Here is a 20856-nt window from a genome sequence, read left to right as displayed (position 1 = left end):
CCACATATACTGCAACGTCAGTTAATGTTAATGCATTCATCTAAAAAGACACAAAAACTTAGTAAAACATGTCGAAGCACAAACTTTTCTTGCCCCACCAAACTATTATTACTATGATCACACTTTTCACCCTGTGTTTTCATTGTTTTTCACCTATTCATCATGCTGAATCCAGGCTGTACCACAGGGCGAAGCAACTTAGATCATGTTAGGTTTAGCCTCTTAGTCCTGCTGACAAAACCATTTGGCTGCCTTTACTGGAAACAAACTCAACTCTACAACCCCTAAGACATACCCCATGGGAAGAGGGGCTGTGCTGGTCACCACAGGGTCAATGTGACACATCACCGGCTTCATTTCTGGCACTCGAATCAGTGTTCATAAGGCCCCTCATCTCTACTGGATTCAACAGCATCAGCATGATGACCAAATAGATTGGCCGGACATGAGTCACTTTTTAATGAGCGTAAAACTGTCAAAGCACTGTGATATTGTCACCTTCTGGTGATGTGTTCTGTTCAAAGAATAAAAGTCACCAGATGAGAACAAGTTCTCACTGCTTTGACACCAATAAACTTTTAATATGGTACAAATCTACATACTGTAGATATTGGTGCTTTATAGATCCTACTGTTTACTGCTTTAGGAACGTGATTTTAAGTTGGGCAATACAACAATAAACTGTATTATGCCATATTAAAAAAAAAATTCTTCAGGATAATTGTAAAAATAAGTACATCTGAAAATAAAACTGAAGACAATTTAGTACCATTTACTGTTGTACATGTGCCAGTATTGCTACATCTTTAGCAGAGAACAAATTGTTTTAATTCATCTGACCGCAACATAATACATAAATTATCTGTAGTGAAACACATTTTTACAAACCTTTCTTAGATTAGATATCCACAGTTCAAAAGAGTGCAAGTTTTTTTTCTCTGTGTGTGTGTGTGTGTGTGTGTGTGTGTGTCATAGCATGTTTCCTATTAGAGACGATGATTTCCCCAGAGAGCTTGCAGAGCAGAGTTACAGAGCCCGAGTGTCTTCAGGAGGCACAGTGTGTACTGTACTAAACACTCTGCCGAAAACCAGGGAGGTAGAGAAGGAAAACACGGTTTTACAGTTTAATAACATTGAGAAACAGTGGATTGAATCAAGCATCATAAACCCTGTGTTACGAAAGTTATTGTGTTACATAAACGTGATATCTTTTAACTCAGTGGCCTAGTCTTTAGGTGTCTGTGTGTGTATATAAACTGTTATGAGAGTGTATACAGGATAGGCGTATGACACAATGAGTGCGTTTACACGCACGAGGATCCCAATTGCATAGCTGTGCATGTATTTATGCTTGTGTGTGTGTGTGTGTGTGTGTCTGTGTGTGGGAATGTGTGTGAGTGAGAGGAGTTTACATATAGTAATCCAGGAAACACACATGATTGTGCGTGATTGGGGCATGAGGCACCGCTTGACTTTCAGCACAAAAAGTAAAGTGGGCCCGCGCCGCGAAGCTGTCTTGATGTAACTGTCTGAGCACGGCTCAGAGATGTCGGCTCAGCCTGGAAGCATCTGAAAGTTTTGATGTGTTGCTTCAAGCCTTGATAGCAGAACACTGTTGAAATGACCTTGCGGTTTCGGTGCCTCTCTCTCAGTGGCATGCACAATTACCAGCACAGGGAAAGAACCAGAAAGGGAAAACCATCTGAGCACCGTGTGCTGTAACATCTGTACCACATGGCAGGGTGATATAGATGTGAGACATGGATCTGTTTGTTTGGGTGCTTGATGAGGAACATCTAAACATTGTGTGTCCGTGTACTGTACTGTATGCATCTATACAGCGTGCGCATGCATACAGTCTCTTTTTTTTACCTCACGTACACCATGTGACCCATTAAGCCAGATCTCGACCTCTCTTCATGTATTTCTTTGCTTCTTCACCTTAAGCTCCTACATACTTGTCATGGAATGGCAACAATGCATTTAAGTTGGAGCAATTACCAAATTTACACATTTTCACCAATTCAAGATGTTTGACCCAGAAGCACTCATGAATGCACTTACTCACACACATACTGCTATGTAACCTTTTCATCACACTGTATGGATGGAGGGTGGGTTGAGGAGTCAAAAAGTGAGTTGTGGCAGGACCTGCAACTCGCCGGGCATGAAACGTCTACTTGCATTTGCCTGAAGATGGAGCATTTGATTTACATGTTTAAAGCCTTGAGTATACAGGCTGCTGCCAAAGTCAATATCAGCCCCGCACTTGTTTTTCCCAAACGGTTTAGCAGGACATTAAACATTTTGACAAAATTATCAAACTAACCTGCCTCTACTGTGGCAGCCTCTGACCTCATAGCTAAATGTGTTTACTCTGGCTCAAATAGTCCATTTAGACTCATTATCCTTTGTAAATATCAGTGTCATTTTTACTGAAGCTAATATTAAAATATGCCAGTTAAAATACATTTGGCGTTCGGCGTAGCACAAGCGTGAGTATGAGTGTGTGTAGGGCCTCTCTCATGGAGATGGCAGTTCCACCGTGGCGGCCTGTGCCGACAAAGAGATGGGTGGTAAATGTTGTCGTTCACTGCTTCAGCCATATGTGGTTATATAATTGCTGAGGGGAGACTCTACTGCCTTTACCTGGGTATTGATATTAGAGCCCCTCTGCAAATATTAGTCTGAGGTGGTTTGATACCTCGGCAGTGATTGACACAGGCTAATTGAATTAGAATAGCCGCAGAGGCTGCACAGAGCTGCATTAAGAGTTTCTGCTGTGAAGGGGACGTTAGTAGTTTGGAAATCTACACTGTCTGTCTCCAAGCCATTATCATCCTCCAGTGATCCAGAAAATGAGGGTCAATTTAAATAACCCAAACAAAATAATTTGTAATATGGCCGAATGTGGTCAATCACTCATTTCGCAGTGCTCTGTTATTAATGTTTAGTCTTTAGTTAACGGTTGACTCAAACAATAGATTCAGATTTACATCATGGTCAGAATGTCATCAATATAAATCTGAGCACCAGCTGTGCCCTTCACACCGTGGCCTGCAGCGTTAGCTTAGCTTTAGCTTAGCTTTAACCAGTATGGAGTACGCTATCTCTCAAGGACCGTTAGCTTGCTAAACAGAACCAGAAGTGTTCCCACCAATCTGCGCCAAAGAAACCGGTCATCCATCAGCAGGGCTTATTGGTCGGCTGCAGAGAGGGGAGATGAGAGGGCAGACCGAGGGTGTTTCTAGAGAGCGTAGGAACTATAGAGGACAGGGTCTGATCCCTGCTCCCTAGTGGGACAGTTAGCTTCAGGTGAAGAAGACGAACGAGGAGAAGAGCAGGACTGCTCATGAATCTTACATTTTTAGCACAGTAGTTCCAGGCCAGTTGTGATGACTTCCATGCCAACATACCTTAATGTATTTTGTCTGGACTTGTGTGGCTTCAGGGCAGGATCAGACAGCCCAGGTTTGAATGTCTTTTTGATCTTCTCATTGTAGCATCTGGAATTTAGTCATGAACAAGAATGACATCAGCTTTGCCACATTACTCAGAAAAAGGAATAATAAAAATCACTAAGACCACTCGAGTCAAAGTCACTGAGCTAGTGTCCAATGTAGTGAGCAATGGGCAATGTCTCATAAACCAATAAGCTACAATTATACTTTCAGAAAAATATGTTAATCAGATAGTCTCACTTTAAAAATCTTCTTAACACTCCACCTTCAAGAATCAAGAGGTGAAACATGATCAGTGAAGATGAATATTGACAGAGAGATTAATGTGGCATACCTCAAGCTTGAGTAGCTATCAAGCTAGAGACTAGCAAGAGCAAGGTCGGGGGCAGCTGGCAGTGATTAGGTTATGATTCACTTTAGCTCCACATAGAGGCAGCTTGTAAAAATATGAACAGTATAACTGTTTCCTGAGTTTGTGCTGACAGCAGCTCCTGGGGGACTGCTGCTCTCTGCAGGAACACATGGCCATGCACTGGGCCTGTGCCAACCCATGGATTAGCCACACTTGCTAACAGCTAGCTTCTCCAGAGCTGGACTAACTCAAGGTGTCACACAAACTTCCTCAGTTTTCAGGGACACACATACAGTAGAGGTTAAGTGCAGTTCCCACAAAGTTAAGCACTTACATTTGATCAAGTTTCACAATGCTGAGTGTAAGACTTAAAACCTCTATTTTAGAAATATTCCCCATGTGCTGTTAAATCCAAACACGAGTGATATCATCAACGTTTAAAGTTATTTTGATTTGTAAATCCTGCAGAGTTTAGGATTTAGAAAAGATAATGTCTGTGTTTAATTAAATTTAATTAGAGATCTTACAAGATCTAACAAATGAAAAAAATACCCAATTTCAAGCATTCCATACTGAAATATGCTAAAATGATGTGTGAGGACCACACTGCATTACATTATTTGACTATTATCATTTCTGTGTAAACAGTTGAGAGGAAGGTAATTAGGACCACTGCACTCCTGGATAGTCTATACAAAAAGCATTATATTTAATGAGCTGATCTTATGTTTTGTACAGTGAAAATTGTATCTGCAATGCACCAAATGTCAAATTAATGTAGTGAAGTGCAATATTTCTCACTGAACTGAAATGGAGTAGAAGTAGCACACAAGTTAAACAGTCAATTTATATAATTACTTAGTTATATAATTACTGTAGTTAATTGAATTACTGGAATCCTGGAATACCACCAAAGTAAAATTATATGTTCATTGCCCCAAGGCCTGTCTCTCTATTAGATTTTACACAGTCCATTCAGCATTTATGAGACAAGTTAACAGACAGGCTGAAGCGAAAACATAATCTCTCTCATACAAGCAATGAAAAGAATATGTGAACATTACAACACGCAAAATTTCTGTTTTCATGCACCATCATGATAATAGCCCAAGTTGGCCCAGTAGGTCAGTCAAGGGGTACTGCTTGACTTTTGCCTCAATCTCATCGCATTTGAATGGTTTAGCAAAATAAAAAAATAGGTATGTACCACATGGGCAGGCCGAGTGGCCTCACAAGATGGCACCCCTGTTCCCAAACAGTCAACAGCATGACGTAACCTCACATTCTCCATATTTTTAAAAGTTTTATAATGAACTCTGTTAATTAAAGCAGAAATGCTACGATCCAGAAGTTCTGTCCTAATACCTCAGTAAAAACGCAAAATTCAGCAATTATAGGAAACATTTACAGCTTCTTGCACTTTCGATTGACATTTTTTACTATCTAACTTCATCGGCCACTCTCAGCCAAATGCCTTGCACGAAGGCATTGCCAGCTACTGAGTGCTGGGTGGAGTGTACCTCATGCATGGAGCAATAGGTCATATAGTAAACTCAAGCTACGCCAGCAATGAGCAGTCATTTGAGGGCTCAGCCGCCTCCAGCAACACGCTGTCATCACATTCATATAGCGCTTAGTGCAAACCATATGCTTCCACATAGTAACACAGCAGCAGTTTATGTATTGGCATTCCTGATATGCAGCCATGAGAGGGTACTAAGTAGCTGCTGAATATTTGGGGTGGGTAACCGCAAGCTCTGTTTTAATGGCAGGTCTGTTGGCTATCATTCTGGATTTGGACCAGATTGCTGTTTCATTAAGTTAATGTCAATTGTTGGTCATTTCAATTTTCTTGTTAACTTTGACATTTAAGTGTGAAAAAATACCAGACATGGTTCTTACTCCTTCTGGATTAATTTACTACTGTGAAACTTTGAAGACGGCACAAGCCACACATTAAATATATTATTTGTGTTAAACCTTGTACTACCAAAGCCTTTAATAAGTATAGTTTCACATTCTAGGGGGAAAATGCTCATTCCTTTTCTTGCTAGAACTTTAATAAGAAGAATAATAATATAGTACACTGCAAATTCATTTTTTTTCCTCTTTCGGACAGCTAAGCATCTCCCAATGAGGCATGTCTGAAAGGTGTTCATATTTCGGCAAATATGCAGCCTTGATTTTGAGTTGGAATACCAATTCTGGACATTTTAAGGAAGACCCTAGCTGTGCACATTAAAAATGTGAATAACCACAATGCCAGCAACATACTTACATACGTACTGAAATTAAAAGGAACTTGTTCTGTGATGCTGCTTAAGGCTTTTGCATTAGCCCTCTAAAGCAGCGTTCATTTCATTCTGCAGGTTTTCAAAGTGGAACAAGTTTAGCTGTAACCATGAATGGCAGAACAATGGCCTGCTTGTATTATCACAATATTTAACCATTTGCTTTGATAAATTTGATTGTGGTTACGCCAGTGCACATTTTGACGGTTATAATTGAAGGCAGAGACTGAGGAAACATAGACAGTATGCTTAATTTAAAAATACTTTGAGCAGGCAAGTGTTGTCAAGTTGAAGAGGTCCTTAAATGTGAAAGCTCACTGCAGAGTCAAATAACACAGATAAACCTTCACTCAAATGATCAATATCCAGGGTCCAGAGTCACAAACATGTCATCGTAATATTTCTTCTCTCAAAAATCACAAATGTAAGCACTCTGGTGCTTTCTTCTCTCCAGGCCACAAATCTCAAGGTTACTGCAGGGGTGGTGTGTGTGTATGGGGGTTGGTTTCACTTGAATGCACACTCTGCTGTTTGTTGACTTAAGATCATAATATGTGGTAGGAGGACGATTACGTGTGGGGAGCCCAAGTTTCCACACGCCTGGACTGTTTCTTCTTCTGTGTGTTTGGGATCACTAAGTGCTCCACTGGGTTTGTTGGATCATGTGGTTAGCGGGGCCGGCATGCAGCCTGGGCTGAGATTGGGATGTCACAATGCATGAAGCATGTTATTGCGAAATGATCAAGAATGGAATAATTATAGACAAAGAGTTTAAAATGTATATCACAACCATTCTCTTCATGTCTTCTGCAGTGTGCCGGGTCCCCTCCTGTCTCCTGGGATGAAGGCCACAGGGACACCTCCTCCTCATCCACTGGAGAAACAGCATGTCCACACTCATCACAAGCCCATCTCTCAGTATCACCACCATCAGACTGCCAGTGATGGTAAGACCTGCCCAGAAATGTTTGGTTGACTGTAACTTGTTTCAGGGAAAGGTTTTAACTTTAATTTAAAAATGTTCATTGCATTTTGAATTTAATCTCCAGTTGCAGGTGATTCAATAATATGTAGTCTGTAGGTTAATCTAATGCAATTTACTATCAGAGGATTTGCAACATCAGATCACATGCCAAATGTATAAAATGTCAGATCACATGAATATACATCAAGCCGCTGTGTCCTTTCGCAGACGTTGTCTCAGCGACACAGCCCTGCGGCCCTGTCAGAGCATTTTTAGGACAGACAGAGATTGGAGTCGTGGAAACAGAGTGGGAAAAACCACATGCCGGAAGCCTTTTCCCTGCTCGAAATTAGCCAACAAAATGCTGGCTCATGTATTCAACTGTCTCTCAGTGTCCTAGCATGGCAGGCTCAGCTGTCACTCCCAAGCTTTTTTCCTAATGCCTTAAATACTGTTTTCACTGTAAAGAGCTACACATGGACGTCTCTCTAACCACGCTGTGGTCAGGCAGTTGCGTAAAGGCGCTCCAGGAAAGGCTGCTTTCCCATTATCGTGACTCCTGTGGTCGATTCTCAGTACAAACTGAGACGATGGGGACAAGCGCTACATACTATGGGACTGGCGGAATTAACATGAGCACAAATATAGCATTGTCATAAATTCAGATCCACACCAAATTAGAGTGGGATGGGGTGGATATTGACTGACCTTGGAAACAATCAACTATAGTTGCTGGTGGCAGTTGATCCAAGTCTGGCTTCTTTGTGTCTCTTCTTTTTCTCCTCCCCACTCCAAAATCCTCCCCCATTTCCGTAGAATACCAGGGCAGCTTTCAGAGCTGCCTCCATTTCGGAGACTCCTACAGGATGGAACAGACCATCGGTGGCGTCCACGTCCCAGGAGACTCTCACGCCTACACTTCCCATCAGCACAATGGCTTCCACATGTCGACGGCCAACACTGCCTCTGCAGGTGAGGATGTTTTACCTATTGCCAATCCGCCCACATCATATTCATAAAAAAGATCACCTGAATGATTTCTTCAAAAATAAACAAACATCACTTTTTTTTCCGATTCAGGCTTCAGCTTGACCCAGGAACTGCAAGGAAACCCTGGTTGCCAGTTTTCTGCAAGCACGGAAGAGAGCATTTTCTTCCAGGTGGGCAGCTTTGACCGCAGCCTGAGCCACGTGTCCTCCATCTACACAGAGACATAGAACAACACTGGAGCAGGACCACACCTCCTCAAACACTCTGCAGTCCAACTCCATCCACACACACATCTTGGCTAGTTCTTTCTTTTTCATGCAACATATGAGTCACATGGTAAATCTATTCAGGTGCCACATGTGGACCAACAAGATGAAGCAAAAAAGGTTTTATACCAATTATAAACACCATTTATTGAAGACTTATTTGATGTTATCTAAATTATGCAAATTACAGCTCTTTAATAGTTGGAACATGAACAATGGGTTAAAAACAGTAGTTCCCAGCCTTTCTGGCTTGAAACACCTAAGAACAGTTCCTCTTTCCACTTTTTTTTTTTTACAAGGATTAAATATAGTCAGTTTGCTGACTGACATTAACTTGTCAATATACACACTTAACTGTCTCTATTTAGCTATATGTTTGAACAGATATTGAGAATGTTATTGATTTTGTCAAAGTTGTTTGCTGAGATATCAAAGAAAGGTCTAATGACTGGCTGCATGGATGTACCACTTTTGACCAGCTAGTAATTTTTTTTGTTTTTGTTTTTAGCACAATACTGAATTCCTGAAAAGGGCTGGGCTAGAAGGATTTTAAATATCATGAATTATAATTTTAAAAAGCATGTTAGTCATTACGGGATCTATAAGCCTTCATTGGATTCAGAATTTCATTTATTGACAGAGAACTTGATGACTGGATCATGTACAGAGAAGTTTACTTGCACAGCTTCAGTAAAGTGAGACAAATTCAGATAGTGGCTATATTCAGTGGCTTGTGTGTGTGTGTGTGTGTGTGTGTGTACACACACACACACACACACACATACACACATATATATATATATATATATATATATATATATATATACACGTCACCACAAAACATTCGATTTTCCATTCTGTATTGATTTAAGTTAAATATTCTGTCCCTCCTTATCTCTTTTTGTCTTTGTAATCTATATTTTTCAATCTATTTTAGACTAAAGTTTTGAAAAGAATATATAATTTTGCTGTGTTGTTTTAGCAGTGGAAAGGAAATGTTTTGCATCTTTGTATTTATCTCCGTGTTTTGCTTTTGGTTTTATTTCCTAATGAGGGTTTGGACTCACTAATAATGCAATAATGAAAATAAACCCATCTACATTATTATTAAATGTATAAAATGTACAGTTTGTTTACAAAAATAATTTGAATGTTTGTCATTTCTCAGTTTATGAAATAAATATTTGATCACACAATGCCATGCCTTTTTGTGGAATAAAATTGATGCTGAGGATGTAAATTGTAAACATTAGTTTTGTAAGTGGAATTTCTTGATCAATGAGAAAAAACCTTCATACTGTAGGGATGCTGTGCCCCCTAGTGAAGACTGCATAGTACTGCATTACATATCTTCAATCACTGTATAAAACCCTAGTCACACTCATTTTAGCTCCTCATATTGAGTTTGCCTGCATATAAGACCTCACCAATGCCTCTTACTTCTGCTTCTTCTTGTTGAGGTAGCTCTGATAATAGAAGTTACTAAAGAGGACTATAAGGGTGACGCAGTAACCAAACACAACAATGTTCATCGTGTCTGGGAAGTCACAGTCTGCGTACAGGTTGTAGCCAGTGTGCAGGAGGAACATCAGGAACTGCACCTGGAGAGGCAGCAGACAAAGTTCAGATAAGTTTGGCTTTAACTTAACTTCTTTTCAGTTCTACTTAAGATGCCATCAATCAAATAACAGCACTGATGTCCAAATATTAAATTACTGTATATGCATGATGGATATTAATTTACTTATTACTACCCATGAATGAATATGGTGTGCACATGTCTAACTTGTGTTGAGAGCAGGAACATCTCACCAGCTGCAGAGATGTGAGGTATCGTTTCCACCACAGGTATTTCTGCATATGAGGACCGATAGCAGCCAGGCCGTAGTAAGAGTACATCACAATGTGGACAAAAGTATTGACCAGGCCAATGAAAAACGCTGCAGAGATTTAAAACATCTGTTAAATCAGTGTTTATACCCACAATGTACGTATGTCATGACATGGTTTACAATGTAAAGATGTGAATTATCAAATGATGCACGCGAGACTTTTTCTTTACAAACACACAGCAACGTTACAGTATATAAATACTAAATCAGGAGTAAAAGTCCTTAACAAAATACACTACGAAGGATCAAGGGTAAAATTACTCCTGCAAATTAGTAATGATCAGATGCACCATTATTCATTAATCAGTTCCACTAAGATTTTGCATCTTAGATGTTTTGGTCTAAAACACCTTATTTCATGACAGTTTTTATTTAAAAACAAATCTATATTTTTATTCTATATTTTTGATGCATGTTACAGAATTTTAAATTGACAGGTTACACAATATAATGGGATTAGTTTATCCAGGAGGGAGTGAGTATCAAACCACTGACCCTGTGGTCCAGCTACAGCCACTATAACAAATATTGTCCAAACTGTTGTGATTAACTAAAACTCCACCAGTGATCTTGTGGGTGCAAAGCTGATGTTCCCCATAAAGGGCAATGCTGATTCATTGTTAAATATTTTTCAACCCATGTATTTAAGTGAAGAAATGTGTCACCCCCTGGAGCATTGTGTCAGGCTGATGTGTTTTCAGACAACAGTAGGGGTCTGTGACAAAGACAAACAAGCTGATGCAGGCTGCTGACTGATAAGCAAGCAAACATGAAGATGAAGAAGATTCCATTTTGGTTTATATCATCTGTTTGGGTATTGTGGATAATGCAATTAATTTAGAAAATGACCAAAATGATAAGGTTATTAGTCTTGTTGTGGATGTCTTTCGGCTGCAGATTTAAAACACATTTGTAGCTCCAGTGAGTATTTACAGTAGCAGGACAGTGTGTGCATAAACTGGAAATAACAACAGTGCCTTCATTTCATATGAGGTTCTCACTAGAAAGAAAATGTTCAGAACTGATCGTTGGTATTGACGTTGTCATGGGTTTTGCTGAAAGCAGTCAATCATAGAACATCACCTTAATTTAAGTATCAGCGTCATCAGTGTAACATTAAATTAATCTAATAGCGGACTCACACTGTCCTCCAGCCACATACTTGACTCCTGCCCACCAGTTGAACATCATTGGGCCATGGTGGAAGACATGAAGGAAAGTCAGCTGATTGTTTTTCTTCCTCAGTATGAAGAAGAGCTGTTCAAAGTGAGAGAAGAGACAGTTGCAAGAATGCAGCAACACATTTTTAATCAATGCTACAGGTAATAAAATTGTGGAGGATGAAGTAGCAAAGATTAGTAAGAGTGAAGGGAAAAGGGTGTTAAGAGAATGAAGAGTGGAAAGGCAGTTGGTCCTGATGACATACCTGTGGAGATATGGAATTATTTAGGAGAGGTGGCAGTAGAGTTTCTGACTAGTTTGTTTAACAAGATCTTGTAGAGAAGTTTACTGGTGCCTATTTTTAAGTACAAGGGAGATGTGCAGAGCTGTGGTAAATACAGAGGAATAAAGCTAATGAGCAATACAATGAAGTTGTGGGAAAGAGTAGTGGAAGCTAGGCTAAAGGCAGAGGTGAGCATTCGTAAGCAGCAATATGGTTTCATGCCTAGAAAAAGTACAACAGATGGATAAGTACAGAGAAGGTCATTGGGAGTTGCATTTTGTCTTCTTAGATTTAGAGAAAGTGTATGAGAGGGTGCAGAGAGAGGAGCTGTGGTATTGAGTGGCAGAGAAACTATGTTAGAGTGGTGCAGGACATGTATGAGAGCTGCAAGACCGTGGTGAGGTGTGCTGTAGGTGTGACAGAGGAGTTCAAGGTGGAGGTGGGTCTGCATCAAGGATCAGCTCTGAGCCCCTTCCTGTTTTCTCTGGTGATGGACAGGCTGACAGATGAGGTTAGACAGGAATCTCCGTGGACTATGATGATTGCAGATGACATTGTGATCTGTAGCAAGAGCAGGGAGCAGGTGGAGGAAAATCTGTCTGCTCTGGAAAGCAAAGGAATGAAGGTTAGCTGCAGCAAGACAGAATACATGTGTGTGAATGAGAGGAACCCAAGTGATTAGGTGAGGTAACAGGGAGCAGAGGTGAAGAAGGTGCAGGACTTTAAGTACTTAGGGTCAACGGTTCAGAGCAACGGAGAGTGTGGAAAAGAGGTGAAGAGGTGAGCGCAAGCCGGTTGGAACGGGTGGAGAAAAGTGTGAGGTGTGTTGTGTGATAAAAGAGTATCAGCGAGAATGAAAGGAAAGGTGTTCAAGACAGTGGTGAGACCAGCGACGTTGTTCGGCTTAGAGACAGTGGCACTGAAGAAAAGACAGGAGGCGGAGCTGGAGGTAGCAGAGCTTAAGATGCTGAGCTTCTCTTTGGGAGTGACGAGGATGAACAGGATCAGGAATGAGTACATCAGAGGGACGGCTCATGTTAGATGTTTCGGAGATAAAGTCAGAGAGGCCAGATTGAGGCGGTTTGGATATGATCATAGAAGAGATTAATGTGAATATATCGGTTGAAGGAGGTCTAGAGGAAGACCAAAGAAGAGATTTATGGATGTAGTGAAAGAGGACATGATGTAAGAGTTAGTTGGTGTAAGAGAAGACGATGCAAAGGATAGGCTTAGATGGAGACACGTGATTAGCTGTGCCAACCCCTGAAAGGGAACGGCAGAAAAGAAATGAAGAAGTAATAGGTAATGAAATTGTATGAAATGTACCGTGTCACTGAGCTCTATAACCTTAGAGAAGAAAAACCACCAACAGACTCTGGCCATCTGAGGAAGGGACAGAACAATGTAAGATTTACATATCAATATTATTTCAAAAATTGTATAAAGTGTATAGTTTATCGTATAAAGTGTACTGCAAGCTGTCTGGTAGGACTATTTCTGTAAATTATGTATCAAATATAGCCTGCAACACAGGACAAGTGAGTTAACAATAACCGAGAAACATGCTCACCCTCATTGCCAGTGGGCTGGTGCTGTAATCTACAGGCTGACAGAGGAGGCTGTAGTTTGACAGCCAGGATGTGACCAGGAACTGGACATAAAGAACATCTTATTGAAATGATAGACAAGCACTACACCCACTTATGTCAGTGAATAATTGCATCATACTTTTATAATTCATTAGTTCAGGATTGACTTTTGAGAGGAAGCAGTGCTCACACACCTCATAGAACATGCAGGCAGAAAGGCCGACCATAACAAAGTTGTAAACAATGAGGACAACTTTGAGGTCGAAGGGCTGCCTGTGTTTCATCAGACGAGGTCCAGCCCACACCACACCGAGGTAAATCAGGAAGATGACGCCCACCGGGATCGGGGAGTAAATCAGCAGCCATTGGTCAGTCCGCTTGTCTGGAAAATAATGTCTATGTCTACTACTTTTAGGCTTTAGAAACAAATAAATGAATATATTTCTAGGCATCTCTCACTAGGTTTAGGAGCTGCATTTTTTTCCCCCCGACCTTCGGCACACATTTAATCTGAACAAGAAATACCACATTTTTACGTTTGTGTTGTTTCGGTTCACCTCAGATGACCTTTGATGTGTGCAGTTTAGTAAATATTAAACAAATTCAGTTTTGTGCACTGTTCAAACACTTATAAACAAGCCGTTGAGGACAGACAATGACAAATGACTTCCCCTCCTACATGTCTAAAACAAAGACTGTAACAAGGTAATTTAATGTAACAAGCAGCGTGGTGGTGAAAATTCATGTGATGGGGCGCAGACTGAAGACAACACCCACACACTCACACAGCCTGGTGCTTCCAAATCTAGGAATCTTTTACACACCTCCGGGAACAGCTGAATTTTACTAAATATGTAGGCAAAGTACCCATCATACCTCCGTTTTCCACTATCGTCTGGTGCACAGATTGAACCCTTTGCCACAGAGAAGTCATCTGAAAAGAGAAGTCGGTGATTAAAGCCAGAAAAACACTCAAATCATTTAAACCAACACCTTGGATTTACCTTGGGGACGGCGTGTAGGCAAACACTTTCAGTGACAACACTGCAGAACCTTTGGTCACTCTCTACACAGAATCAAAGTTCAACTTGCAGCGGACTCTGTAGCCAAATCCAGTTCCTGGTCGTGCTGCGATCAATGAGCGACGACAGACTGGAGCGAACCGCCGCTGCACAGATCACATTACTTCCTGCTTTTCGCTTTGGGTTGGGGAATATTTGACACCAGGTCAGCGCAGTAGAGGGAGCTGTTTCCTACCAAAACATTGTGACTTTTACTTTTAATTTTATTGCGCTGGATAATTATAAGAATCGTATTAAAATGTATGCATATATGTTTTTATGTAACATGTGTACCTGTTTACATAGCTGACACTATTTAAAGCAGTAGGTTTCTGTTTCTGTTCTGAGCTGAGTAACAGCAGAATATCACAATCTAAAGTAGACAAAATAAGCTATGTACTGTGCGCTAATTGATATTTTTCCAAATTATTACATGTTCATGCTAGAGAAATTAAAATCATATCTGAGCAAATTATTCATATTCAACATGATAATATACAAATAATAATGAACCAGGGGTCATGAAGGCTGGTGTTGGTCTTGTGTTTATATTTGAAGTGGGCTCGGTTATCTTCTCCCCCTAAAAGTACAGTTTTATTTTGGTAATAAACATTTATTGCACATCCACAACTATGTTGCATACTGCTGGTAAAATATGAAGTCAGTTGACATAAAACAATGATGACAATCATGGAGCAAAGTTGATGGTCTCATATAAATGATATATTTATTACTGAATATTATTCAAAGTCATAATGTAGTGATAAAAATGTTTATTTCCTAGAGACAAGTCTATGCTACTGATACCCAACAGGGTTGATTCTTAAGACAATATTCTAAGCATAAATGCTTAGAAAAGCATGAAGCAAGATTCTAGGAAGGATCCTCTTTCACTGTCTTGAAAAAGGAGCTGAGGGAAAGTTGTCTGCTGCTGTTTGCTGGACTCAGTTTGGGCCTTTTCAAGTTCAGTGGTTTGCTGTCATTTTTTACGCCAGTTGTTTTTTCCTTTTCACCCTAGTTAAGATGAGCAGAAACAGTAATAAATATGGTGTATCTTAATAAAATATTTCTGTGAAGGATGTAATGTACTGTACATACTTTAGAGGTTTGTTTTTCTTCTCTGTCCACAGAATCATAAAGCTTCAAAATCTGTAGAAAAGTTAACAAGTTAATGCTTGTGTAATAACTTGTGGACAATCATTCCTCCTGCGTTTTAAAACAAACTAAACAACCAACTATAACTGTACTACATGTTCCATAAAATGCAATTTAATAATTTAGGGAAATTTAAGAAATTTTACTCATATCTGATGTTCCAACAAGTACTTCACTCCGGAGATCATTGCATGACGAACATTGAAAATGTATTGTATTTGTTTCTGAACTTAGCCGATAACAGACTAATTATACATAAAAGTTTACAAACAGTTCTCTCACAAACACGAAACAGTTTCATCAAACAAGTTTCTCAAAGTATTGCTAAACCAACAGAACCCGTTTCTGAAAGTGTAGCTTAACTAACAGAACCCGTTTGTGAACGTGTAGCTAAACCCACAGAACTCGTTTCTGAAAGTATGGCTGAATCAACAGAACTCGGTAAGAAACCGTGCGTCTCCACAGCTACACACTGAACCTATCACCTCTACATACCTGTTCCTTTGAACTGAACTCTCTTGAAACAAAACCATTGCCATGCATTGTTTCCTTGACAACTGGACACTAACGTAAAAGGTAAACTACAAAGACAAACAATAAAGGCAATCTTCAAAGCCATATGATATCACTAATGACATCATCAGTACGCCTAACATATACCTCCTAATCCAACTAACTTTACAATACACAACATAAAAAAAAAACTGAGGAACCCTGGTTGGTTCATACAGAAATGTTAGAACATAAGCTTCAATACTTCGGGTACTGTACAACTGCTGCTCTTTATGCATTAGACACATGGACTGCTCCTGACAAACCCTACATGCTGTGACCAATTATCATCTCGACTTCTACAGTAGCAATGCAGGTCCTGCTAACCTCAGGTATACAGCGGACATGTGCATGCATGCAAAGTATAGCCAAAATCCAAACCTTTTTCAGTCCTGTGGATACAGCAGCTTTCTGCAGAGCAGATCTGGTGAGCCACTGTTGGTTTTCAGGCTGTGTTTGTGCATCACTATCATTCAAACACACACTGTAAACCACATAAGTCTGGTGGATGTGTGAGAAGATGTGCACCACCTGCAAAAGGAGTCAGTGAGGCCTGTTACACAGAAAGAGCTGATTTGTGTGTAGTAGTTTACATGACACTGTTGCTCACCTCCCCCATGTAATGGAAGAGGCTCTCATTTAAAAGGCCTCCCAACATTCTGCTGAGCTGAGTACACAGCGCCCTCCTCTGTTTGACCTCAGTGTTTTCACCCTCCAGCTGAAGACTTGGAAACTCCCACAAGCCTGCCAACAAACCTTCATACACACAGATTTTATTTTGTAATAATTCGTAGTGTTAATATATTTAATCTTAGATTAAATGCATTCCCATAAATTGGGTTTACATGTGTCAGTCAGTCCATCTGACTGACACATGTAAACCACCAAGAAACACCCACCACCAGGATCAACCACCAGAAACCACCAGAAACACCCCAGTTGGAAACATTCTGGATACTGACCTTTGTTTGGTCTCTGTGTGAGCAGGTACTCCTTCTCTCCCTCCTTTCCAGGTCTGACAACCAAACACGTCAGCGTTCGCTCCACTCGGGGCGGCTTCTTTGCTGGCTTTCTGGGAAAGTTCTGAACACCTAACTCATCATCCCAGGGCTCTGAGGGGCACAGCAGGCATGCCCCAGTACTTACTGAGGGACAAAGAAAGTCAAAAATTATTTCATATCATGACACACGTTTGAATGAGCGAAGAGGAGGAAGAATACTTACTACAGTCTTCAATATCAGGCAGGGCTGAAGGTTTCCTGCTCAACTTCCCCAAGAGTTTTGTGAAGTTCTGCTCTAGTTTGATATGAACCTGCAAATACGTGCAATGTACAGTATAAGCCCACCTACTATGATCCAAAGCAACTGTACCTCTGTCTCAACCAATTCATTAGTAGTTGTACCTACTTTTTGGTAAGAGTGGCAATGAGTCTGAACAGGACAATGGCTGCAGAGTGGTCCTTTAGGGGTACAGACCCGGGCTCCCAGCTCCATCATGGCCTGGTTGAAATCTCCTGGTCTCCCCGGGTCCACCAGTGTATTGGCTAGGTCCCTGAAAATACACAAAGAAATAAATCTATTAAAAAGTTGTATTGTAAGTTTTATTTTAGCTGTTCACTCCTGTTGAATGAGTTTCCGGAACACATCACACCAGTTTATTATGGCACAAATGGTAATCAAAGTTTTAGTAACTGATACTTTTTGATGTCTGTGTTTTTATCAAAAGGACAGTTTCTTAAAAGCACAAACACATATCAAATAAGACAAACATACACTTAATAAAATTGTATTTTTTTTCAGGCAGTGTTAAATGTCAAATATAAAATAGCTTTAACATCTTTTACAAAAAGCCACTTTGACTTACAGTTGAGTGAAAAAGTTGCATCCCCTTATGTTGAAATGGCAAAAAGAAACAAACAAAGAGTGTTATATTAAATCAATATAATATTTAATACACATTCAGCCGCTACAAGTGCTCCGTCATCCTCAGAGGTAACAAAAAAGGTGGCTTACACTGAACGGGAGTAACTAAGTTGGGGTTCAGTGTCTTGCTCCAGGACACTACGGCATTGAACCAGAGTAGCCGGGGATCAGACCAACAACAGTGGGATTAGTGGTCTGTGTATTCTTGCAAATAATTAATTCTAAAAAGATGGATCCTTTAGAAAAACTAGCTAAAAGGTATTGGCAAAATCGTACAAAGATAGAACATGGTTAAGAGTTGTATAAAAAGAAAGCTATAGTAAAGCAATTAAAAATCACTGTTAAACTTCATGCTGCTCAATTTTACCATTTTTGCCATTTCAAAGTAAAGGAATACAATGTTTTGCAGCCTGGCCATGAGGGAATGAAGTGCTGTCATAATGCCTGGACAATCCTAGTAAAAAAATTTTTTGGACTTCTCCCATGTTTTTGCCTTAAATTGAAAAATATATATTTATATTGAAAGAGGTGTAGATTTTGAAACAGGTTTTCCAGATTTTTAAATGCATTCATCTACATAAAAATTATTGTAAGGACACATTTGGGACAATCTCACCTGGGACACCTAGAAATTATTCTGTGCAAACTAAAACAAAGCTGCTCTTCTCAAATCCATGCATTAAATCCATGCAGGGAAAAGCTGCTCTAAGGTCTTTAATGTTAGAACTTGTACTCAAAGTTAGAATTCTGAGGAAATTTGTTCAGAAAATCTCTCACCAAAGTGCCTCAGACACTGCAGGGCTTGTGCTGTCAGCACCTATGGCCCTTAGACGACACAGCACCCGAATCACATTGCCATCCACAGCCCCCGTTACCTAGGCAACAGGGATAACCAAGGTCAGAGGTGGTTATTAAGTGCTGATTTAGCAACATGTATAGCTCTGTTACAGTGCGTGTTTGCATGGGTGTTGTGACCAACCTGTCCCAGTGCAATAGAACCTATAGCTGCAGCAGTGTAACGTCCAACACCTGGAAGCTGTTTCAACAGGCTGTCAACTGTCCGAGGCATCTGTCCCTTCAGCTCTGTCACCACCTACAGTAAAAGTAATACAATTATCTCTGTCAGGACTGTTAAACTGGTCACAGCATGAAATCAAACTGTGCCATTGTTACAAAGAATTTAAGAGGTAAATAACTTTATATAACTTTGCAAATTTAGAACCTGAGTAAAGGAAGAAGGCATCAGATTAAATTGCAAGTATATGATGTGCCATGTGGATTCCAACCTTCTGAGCTCCTTCTTGCAGTCTTTTTCCACGGGAGTAGTAGCCAAGACCAGCCCACATCTGGTTCACTTCCTACTCCAGAACACAATCAGTGACTTAACATTGGAAAAAATAATTTCAAAATCACTATAGTTGCTGCTTGTAGTAATTACCTCTAGTGTAGCAGCTGCAAGATCCTGCACCGTGGGCCACCGCTGGAAAAAAAGAAAAAAAAAGAAGTGTTTGAATGGTGCCTGATGATATGAACCACATTTAACATAACACAACACCACGCCCACCTTCATCCATTTGTTGTAGTAGCCTTTTACTGTGGCCACTTGAGTCTGTTGCAGCATGATTTCTGAGACCCACACTGAAAAGAATATGAAAAAACCATCTTGCAAACAATGTGAGTAGCAGGTAAAAATATTTATCAAGAAAACATTTTGTCACCTGCATATGTCCTGATGTTGAGATCTGGTTCTGTTTCAGCCTGTCAGAGAGTATTAAAAGCAGGACATATAGTATATTGCTCCATGGTTGGCATCGCTTCTACACTGCATAGTGTTTACAGTGAAACACTGGGCAATATAACTTAATGCAAGAAATACTAATCATTTGGAAGTAGTAGTAGAGTAACGACTTGAATTATAAGGATAAAGTTTACATGAAGACATCACATTAGTGAAATTTCACCTGAAAAAGTCAAATACAATCATTTCTGCAGATATTATTACAATTTACAGATATGATACTATCCTGCACATCTTAGAATAAGCTATGTGCCTTTAGCTCCTCTGTTTTTTATGTCTTAATGTATCTTTACGTGACATTTATTTAGTCATTGAATTCACTTTGATTCTAGTGTACTGTCTTCTAACACCCAGTAAAAAAACAAACAAAAGTGTTTTACCACAGTCCTCCATGGCAGCTCTCTCTTCTCCTTGTCGTACCAGTTGAGGAGCTGAGAGCGCAGCAGAACGACGTCAGCACGATCAGGGAAAGTGTGGTATGTGGACGGCGAGGCAGCACTCGGGGTTTTCTCTAGAATACCAGCAACCCGATTTTCATTAAAGCTACACAAACTACTTTTTATAATGTAAATTTCACTGATGTTAAGCAAAAAATATTCAAATGCAAACTGCTCTGGTTTATATTTTAAGTGACTAACGCATTGAGTAAGGTCGCATCTACCTTCTTTCACTGCTGTTCTTGACCTCTTCCGGTTTGATTTGCCGGTTTCAGCCATTTCCACGCGTGCTCCTTTTACTTTGTTCATAGCTGAACGTAATCTGCTCATAATCAAACCGCGTGTGTAGCGGTGTATTTCGGTGCCTCTCTTCACAGGACACGGTCAGTTGTGTTTACCTCATGAAGTCATTTTTTTTTTCTCCCGCCACGTTCCGGACGTCACATCTCATCCAATCCACTGTCACGATCGACTGACGTCACAATCGGTGGGCGGGTCAAGTAAAAATAATATAAAGTCAAATTATTCAGTAGAAAATCCAAATCCTCTCGCCACAGCGGATCATTGTCCGCATGTTGATTTGGCACAGTTTTTATGCCGGATGCCCTTCCTGACGCAACTCTCCCTAATTTATATGTAACCTATCAAACCAACAATGGTCCTGTTTATGTATATGTTTAA

At 40.1% G+C, this 20856-nt stretch overlaps 3 protein-coding genes across 5 annotated transcripts in view; 1 reads left to right on the top strand and 2 right to left on the bottom strand.

Moving 5' to 3' along the window:
* Nucleotides 1-9533, top strand: part of LOC137131437 (zinc finger protein GLIS1) — a 65366-nt gene extending 55833 nt beyond the window's left edge. For both annotated transcript variants that reach the window (XM_067512684.1, XM_067512683.1), the window contains exons 9-11: nucleotides 6918-7051; nucleotides 7885-8040; nucleotides 8149-9533. In XM_067512684.1, the coding sequence (XP_067368785.1) occupies nucleotides 6918-7051; nucleotides 7885-8040; nucleotides 8149-8285 (427 nt within the window). In that variant the 3' untranslated portion in view covers nucleotides 8286-9533. The remainder of the gene's footprint in view (nucleotides 1-6917; nucleotides 7052-7884; nucleotides 8041-8148) is intronic.
* elovl8b (ELOVL fatty acid elongase 8b) lies at nucleotides 8446-14446 on the bottom strand. 2 transcript variants are annotated; one of them, XM_067512698.1, is made up of 8 exons: nucleotides 14254-14446; nucleotides 14126-14183; nucleotides 13444-13631; nucleotides 13231-13311; nucleotides 12987-13043; nucleotides 11359-11473; nucleotides 10137-10264; nucleotides 8446-9925 (listed from the first exon to the last, which is right to left on the bottom strand). In XM_067512698.1, the coding sequence occupies exons 2-8, from the start codon at nucleotides 14181-14183 to the stop codon at nucleotides 9761-9763; spliced, it is 792 nt and encodes a 263-aa protein (XP_067368799.1). In that variant the 5' UTR covers nucleotides 14254-14446; the 3' UTR covers nucleotides 8446-9760. The 2 variants fall into 2 exon arrangements, with proteins under 2 accessions (XP_067368799.1, XP_067368800.1); XM_067512699.1 differs by having other exon boundaries at nucleotides 13444-13645; nucleotides 14254-14445.
* Nucleotides 14447-15068: 622 nt separating this feature from the next.
* Nucleotides 15069-20611, bottom strand: mutyh (mutY DNA glycosylase). Its single transcript, XM_067512691.1, has 15 exons — nucleotides 20400-20611; nucleotides 20119-20249; nucleotides 19659-19698; nucleotides 19505-19578; nucleotides 19379-19420; nucleotides 19227-19298; nucleotides 18920-19033; nucleotides 18718-18815; nucleotides 17425-17569; nucleotides 17242-17329; nucleotides 16980-17162; nucleotides 16628-16773; nucleotides 16399-16548; nucleotides 15409-15459; nucleotides 15069-15324 (listed from the first exon to the last, which is right to left on the bottom strand). The coding sequence occupies exons 1-15, from the start codon at nucleotides 20503-20505 to the stop codon at nucleotides 15184-15186; spliced, it is 1581 nt and encodes a 526-aa protein (XP_067368792.1). The 5' UTR covers nucleotides 20506-20611; the 3' UTR covers nucleotides 15069-15183.
* Nucleotides 20612-20856: the final 245 nt, after the last annotated feature.

The sequence above is a fragment of the Channa argus genome, chromosome 8, assembly GCF_033026475.1.
Source record: "Channa argus isolate prfri chromosome 8, Channa argus male v1.0, whole genome shotgun sequence".
Classification (NCBI taxonomy): domain Eukaryota; kingdom Metazoa; phylum Chordata; class Actinopteri; order Anabantiformes; family Channidae; genus Channa; species Channa argus.
This window is presented reverse-complemented; position numbering and strand designations above follow the sequence as displayed.

Coding starts and splice junctions, on each gene's coding strand:
- mutyh (XM_067512691.1), bottom strand. CDS start 20,505: ATGAGCAGATTACGTTCAGCTATGAACAAAGTAAAAGGAGCACGCGTG. Junction 15,460..16,398: donor TATCCACAGGACTGAAAAAG/GTTTGGATTTTG, acceptor ACTTTTCTACAG/ATTTTGAAGCTTTATGATTC. Junction 15,325..15,408: donor AAGAAAAACAAACCTCTAAA/GTATGTACAGTA, acceptor CATCTTAACTAG/GGTGAAAAGGAAAAAACAAC.
- elovl8b (XM_067512698.1), bottom strand. CDS start 14,183: ATGACTTCTCTGTGGCAAAGGGTTCAATCTGTGCACCAGACGATAGTG. Junction 13,632..14,125: donor GACGATAGTGGAAAACGGAG/GTATGATGGGTA, acceptor ATTATTTTCCAG/ACAAGCGGACTGACCAATGG. Junction 10,265..11,358: donor GTATGTGGCTGGAGGACAGT/GTGAGTCCGCTA, acceptor AAATCTCTGCAG/CGTTTTTCATTGGCCTGGTC.